This window comes from Histoplasma capsulatum, genomic scaffold (assembly GCF_000149585.1).
Source record: "Histoplasma capsulatum NAm1 scaffold_7 genomic scaffold, whole genome shotgun sequence".
Lineage (NCBI taxonomy): Eukaryota > Fungi > Ascomycota > Eurotiomycetes > Onygenales > Ajellomycetaceae > Histoplasma > Histoplasma mississippiense.
This window is the reverse complement of record NW_001813976.1, coordinates 1,144,367-1,151,221: the sequence shown is the minus strand read 5'-3', so window position 1 is coordinate 1,151,221 and position 6,855 is coordinate 1,144,367. Positions and strand designations below refer to the sequence as shown.

The following is a 6,855-nucleotide window of genomic DNA, read 5'->3' as shown; positions in this document are numbered from 1 at the left end:
ATTCCCATCTCTGTCGCCCTGTTGCCACCATCCTCATCACGTGCATTCGTCACCCTTGGAAACTTTAGCACGGGCAAACCGACGCCGGATAGTTTGGATATTATCATCGTTTTCCCATTTTTGCTCAAGCTGCTTATAGTCATACACTGGAATAGTCCTATCTTCTGTTTCCCCTGTTTCCACGCGAGTTTTCTTAAAAAAGTCGTCTTCTTCGTTGGCACCATCATTGCCTTCACCAGATTCATCAGCATCGTTCCCAGTCCATCGCTTTACAACATCCCGAGGGGCTATTGACTCGTCATAGAGCATCCTTGTGAGGTCAGCAACACGATAAGGAATTCTTTTTCCAAAAGCCGCCTTGGCATTCGCAGCCAGGTTTTCCTTCCAGCGTAAGGTTCCATCATCAACCTCGTCTGAATCGTACTCGAAATCTCCTTCGCTTTCCAGTTCCTGGCCCTCCGCCGAGGATATTGATCCAAGATCAGAATCACTGTCTGCAAAGGCGATGTCATCCTCGTCACGTTGAGCCGCACCATTTTGTCCCTCTCTAAAATTTGTCTCAAAATCTGCTGGTGGCGTCACATCCACATCCTCTCCAGCCTCTCCTTCTCCGTCTTCACTTCCCTTCGCGGAATCATCTGACTCAAAGCCTTCGTCTTCATCCTCCAGAACGTTTGCCCCATTTTCGTGATCGACTGTGAATCGGACCTTTCTTTTCTGCTTTCGCCCAACTTCCCCCGTTTCACCATCACCTACATCAGCAACTGCCTCTCCATCCGTGAACAGCCTGACTCCCGACTCTGCCTGTCCTAGTAACTTTCGTTCACCTTGCAATCCAACAACAAGTTGCTCTCCCAGGCCCCTCTCTTCATCGCTGTCCGCGTCCCTGTCGAAAGTAGTAGTTTTAACATCGATGTAAACCGCATCTTTATCAACGAGGACGCCGCCAACATCAGACATGGGAGCAAACAGGAGTTTTTGTTTCTCCCCCAGCCTTCTTCGGCCTGATTTTCCAGTTGCCTTTGCCATTGCTTGGTCCATGAAAGGTGTCGGACACGGGTCAGGGAGTGCCTCTATCGACGAAACGCTGAGATCGCCAACACCAGGCACATGCACCCTGGCGCCAATTGCAGGAAAATTTGTGCCTCGAAGATATCCGTATAGAGCAACTGTCCTATCACATTTAGGATTCTCTTCAATAGCCGTCGGGGGTGTGATGTCCAGGAATCGATCAGCCAAGCAATAAGGATGGGAGTTTCTCCATATAAGCGGTCGAGGGTTTTTCATGACAGACAGAAATCGTGACAGATTGTGTATCTCTCGATCCGGGTACCTCCCATTGATAACGCCGGACAGGTAGAACAACTTCGCCCCCTGGTATAATTCGCTCCAGAATCGATGTTTTAACCGTTTCTTCGCTTGTCGTAGAGTGCTCTGTTTCTTGAAGAGATCGAGATGGGTGAGGATCCCGAAGACGTTTCCCGGCATACCGCTTGAAGACAGCGCATTGAGAAATTCCATAGTCTCCATTTCAAACCCATAATTGCCATCAATCATAAGTAGAACAATATCCGCGATCTTGGCGACATCGATCATGCTCGCGAGGGAGTCGGAGGGGCATTCGAGAAATGTTAAGCGCCTTCGTTTCGAGGTTACGACAGTGAGAGGCCCAGCGGGAGTGCTTAACGTCTGTTTCGAGTAACGCTTAATGAGGGATTTGATAAGGGTTGTTTTGCCAACCTAATGTAGAAAGAAGCGAAATCGGTGGTTGGGACATTAGCATCCTAATCGCAAGTGAAATCCAGTCCATTTCAAGAGCCACAGGTACATACCCCTGGAGGCCCAACCACCGTAACAACAATCGGAGGCGCCTCTTCGGGCAAGCGATCCACAAGAGGGACATGAAGTCTCTTTTCTTTGATCTATGTTGACGACGGTGCCGTTAGTTGGAAAGAAGTACCAGGAAAGGATTCGGGAAAACGAACATCATGAGACCTGGCGGCTTGCTTTTGCAGACGACCGGCATGCGCTACAGCAAATGCCTTGGGATTTGCGCCTGTTCGACAAAATAAAAGGTTAGATCAAAGCTCCGCAAAAGTCGCAAGCAAACGTCAAAATATCACGGGGGTGAAAAAAAAGGTACCGGCTTGATCCCTATTTTTCTTCTTCTTCTCCTTCGATTTCCGATGTGGTCTGTTTGTCTGGTCCTCCATCTTGAAAAAGAAAAAGCAAGAGCAAGCTCCTGCCTTGCTCTTTCAAGATAAACGAAGGGCTTGAAAACCGAGCTGTTCCCGCGATTTCTAAAAATTTGGTTTTTGGACAAAAAAAAAAATGATAGAGTTTATCCGAGCGGGCTATATTGTGATTGGTTGAAAGAAGCGTCTTACTAAGATGGTCAATTTGCCCGCCAAGTAACTAGCTAGTTAATGTTTTTTACTCCTTCAAGCCTTCAAGGCAGTGCACCACTAGACAGGATGCAGCAGGATATGTTATTCATGTAATATGATGTATCGCTCCTGTGGCTTGAATTGCTATTCCTCACAAACTAGTTGAAGTGGAGAACAGAAATGATGAAGTTAGGGCTATTGTATAGTCAATCAAGTCCAGGTTGCAGGAGCACTCAAGCACTGAAATTGAAAGAATAGCTGTGCGCGATCATTTTCCTTTCGATGATCATGATGAAATGAAGATCTTTAGCTTAGGGGTACTGAGGGACTCCGGCGGACAAAACCTATGTTAATATACAGGTGCACAGTAGTCTACATCAAAAAGCACAATACGGACCAGATACAGCCCTTTGGAAAACCTTGAGCAGCTTGATTATCCAAACTAAAACCGTAGTACCTATTCGTTCAATTTATTCTCACAAACATTCCAAGGCCCTTGGAGACAAACCGTCGTTAAGAATATAGCTTCAAACCGCCACATCTAACTACATCCTCCACATCCCGCAGATCTGGCTAGGTTTTAAAGTTTGGCCCAGCCCCCGCTCAGGATGGCAGTAGGCCACGCATTGTGTACCTATAGGTATGGAGTCCAACATCAGATATAGTCAGATATAGTGACGGTAGTGGAGACTACCCGTCTTACACGCAAGGCCGTTGCTAGATGATGGGTGTGGGGGGAAATGGTTCGGGTTAATTCCTAGGCCTACCGAGGGGACAGTCCATTCTTTATATCGCTATATTTCAGTTTTTGTCATCCGCTTGAGCCAGATGGCGGCTAGTTCCGTGGAAAGATGTCGAGCAAATTAGCAACCCTAAAGAACAACGAAAAAATATTTGATTTCTTTGAAACCATCCATCCGCCATATTCTTATAGATCCTAACAGGTAATATGAAAGAAAACGCTACCTGCCGTTCCAGTTCTAGAAGTCGGGCACTTGCCATCTGGTTCTGGTCTCTATGGAAACTTCCAGAGTAGTAGGAGGTATCGGCGACACAAAAGAATGAATAGTGTCAGAAACTGTACAGTTGCAGATTTTCTTTGGGGAAAAGAGCTTGGCTCCAGGAAACTGCCAGCATTCAGGGATTTTTAAACACGAACGGATCAACATGCGAGAAGCTTATATATATGGGTATAGGGGAAGCTCATAAAAATCTAATTCCATCATTAGTTAGGTTGGAACTTTTTTTGTGGCCTTTTTTTATTTTTATTTTTCCCCTTTCTTTTTTGTGATAACTCATGTGCCCGCTTATGCAGGATAGGAAGAGAAAAAGAAAAACATTTTATCCATGTTGAAATCCATGTCGAATGGAACAAAAACATACAACAGCCGGGATTCGCTGGTGGTCACCCACCCAACTACTAACCGGCCGGCGAGCGGCTTAAGTATGGCTGAGCGGACGGGAAGCCCTGTTTTCCACTCCCTATGGTCGTATGTGCTAGATCCGAACCGTTTCCACTTGATATAGACTCGTCAGCCATGCTCTCCCATGGTTATGGTAGGGGCCGGGTGGGGTGGCCACAAGCTGGTAGCTCGAATAGTGCAATGCCCATATCTTCACTGATAGGCAAAAAACATCATCCTACCAGTATTGCCACCCCCATTGCGCGAGTTCCATTGAATTGCGGAGGCCAAACCACCTAGTAGTTAGTTTACTAGTACTAGTATTGCTGGACACCGTGGAGTAAGGGCCTGTTCGGTGATTTTGTCCGTACAGTGCCAGGGCCGTACAGAAAGTGGATATTTTGCCTTTTGACGGCGTAAACCTTCATTATTTGCCGCCTTTCCCTATATGAATATTAATCTGCTTGGCGGTCTGGCATTACTTTTATTACTTACGAGGCTGTTTTTATTGATGATGATATCGTGCGATTCCAGCAGACACGTTGCAGTTGAAAATCCCGTTATATTACTACTTTCTCACATCAAATATCAGTGAAAAATGGAGCTCACCCCCTGTGTTGTAATATACAAGAATATGAGAACATTCTGCTCAATCTTTATGGCATGTATTGCTTCAGATTCGCGAATATCGGTATTACTTCTCAGCCAATCAACCAGTGCAATGAACGTACTGGCACTCATCTGTGTCATATTCTTTAATTCGCAGTGGGTGGGAGGTAGGATCCAACAACTGAGTGGTAAATTGAAATCCACAAAATGGATCAGCAGATTACATGGATTGTATGCCAGATGAGACAGTTGAGATGCTCCGATGAATCACTTCTGCAGCAGCAAGCCTGATTAATTGTTGTCTACAACATAGATACTGTCGTATTGCCTCCTGAGTTGCATTGTCACTGTTGCTCGCCATGATCCTTGATTTTTGATGATATTTGCAGGTTCCAAGCCGGCCAGCGCTGGATCGAGTCAGCACAAATCACGACTTGTTCCAGCGTATACAGTACAGATTTAACTTGATTAGGTTTAAATTCACCACTTTTTCAACTAATTACACCGTTGAACTCTATAAAGTGGATTTTGAAGCCAGCTTGGCACTCTTGGTGAGTTATACAGGGTTATAAGTCCGTATCTGGCACTGTACGGACTTATACGGCCCTGGACGGGGTCACCGAACAGGCCCTAAATGGTAGTGTAGTCGTGCGTCTGTCTCAACTCAGTAAAATGCATCGCAGGAGAGGGGAATATGGGAATTCCCATCCTAACTACTCATAAGTGCCAGGATACTAGTACTATATATGAGAAGTGGGGCTCCAAGTTACCAGGTAATTTATCAAGAGTGAGAATAGAAGTGAACTTGAAAACCTCTTCAGAATATTCAGAGAAAAGTTATATCTGTAGTTATGAATTATGAACATCCGTTAAATTTGAACGCACTTGGACTCATTCAGCAGAAATCTATATGACAGCTTCCCACAATCTCCCGGTGCCACCATCTAGCAACAGTAATATAATTTTTGGACAGCGCTTTGAATGTGTCAGGTCTATATCAATATCTAAAGGCTATGTCCTCTTATTAAAAAGCACACTATACACATCAGAAATACGGGGTAGATAAATCGCACAGTACATGTAGTGTGCGTACTACCTTAAGGACCTTGCTATTCAATATATTTCCTCTCCTTCCGTTTGCCTCCGGGTCAACTCGCCCAGTATCCTCGGACTGATGCCAAGTTATTGCTGCGATGGTAGAGACTTGAACGGATAGATGCAGTGTAGGCTTGACTTGAACAACCCAGGGGAATCCCCAAGCCATCCCCCAAACAGTGTCAAATGCTGCAAAAATGCCGCAATAATGCAATATCAATCTGTTCTAGTATGCCACTGAAGAGAAATAAATAATGCCGTACTGTCATGGACCATGGCAGGCGACCGTGGAGATCAAAAAGATTCAAGTGGGGGAGGTGTACTTCACGGAAGTAATTACCTGGTAGTAGTTTATACATTGTCGGTCTCTATCTATCTCTGGGCTCTGGGTTATGGATATAGCTGATATTTGTTTGTCTGTCCGGACTGAATCAATTAAACTTCACGCAGACATGCGGTCATTCAGCCAACTCCCGCCCAATATCAACCGCCCTTGTTCTTAAGCTTCGACCCCACACCTTATCTGACCTGCCCCAATCTATATCGAACCTCCAACTCCCGGAGCCTGTCTGACTATTTAAGTCGCCTATCCCTCACCCTTCCTTTACCCTTGATTTCTTTTTACTTTATTTATTTATTTATTTATTTTCTCTTTTCCCCATCCCTCCTTCAACGCAAAGTCGTATCCCAAAACTACCTCTACCACAAGCTGCCACCAACCGTTAATACTAATTGATAACCCACCAAGACTACTCCACTCGCAACGACAATGCTCTTCAACGTCGGTCATCCCTAAACTCCCTTCTCACCAACATCTCAATGGAAACTCATAGAAAATGCTGACCCTTGCCCCCTTGCGCGCGACAGGTTACTCTCAAGAAGGATGCTCCGCCAGAGGAGCTGGAAAAGTATGCCCTCACCTGTCATCCACCTGCCTATCCCACCATCCCCCGTCGCATAGACTTTACCCCTCGCAACCCCTTCTCTCTCTTTAGCGCATGCCTTAAATATTATTTAGCTCTCAGAACCTGCTCAACACAAACCACCAAGGGCAAGGAAGCAGCCAGAAAATCCTGCGGGAACCTTCAAGCACGAGTACACCTTGAACAAGGATTTCACGTATGTCTCTTTTTCCTTATCTTCCCATTAGATTCATATTTAGTTATTGCTGCACATACCTTAATACATACCTACCTAATTCGCACCTACCTACCCGACCACCTTACCGTACCTGACTTCTATATCGATACGTCCTTACATCCCCATACCATATTCCAAATCCTTATCGGAACAGGCGGGTTGATCGAGGAAAATTACTGGGCTCTCCCTAACACTTTTTCACGCGTAGAAAACCCCAAAGA

General features: G+C 45.5%; 1 protein-coding gene across 1 annotated transcript in view; it reads right to left on the bottom strand.

Annotated features, from left to right (window-relative positions):
* HCAG_05984 (ribosome biogenesis protein BMS1) overlaps positions 1-2,213 on the bottom strand; it is a gene marked incomplete at both ends in the record, with an annotated part of 3,747 nt that extends 1,534 nt beyond the window's left edge. The window contains 4 exons of the mRNA XM_001538329.1: positions 41-1,740; positions 1,833-1,915; positions 1,961-2,056; positions 2,144-2,213. Coding sequence (XP_001538379.1) covers positions 41-1,740; positions 1,833-1,915; positions 1,961-2,056; positions 2,144-2,213 — 1,949 coding nt within the window. The remainder of the gene's footprint in view (positions 1-40; positions 1,741-1,832; positions 1,916-1,960; positions 2,057-2,143) is intronic.
* Between the last annotated feature and the right edge of the window lie 4,642 nt (positions 2,214-6,855).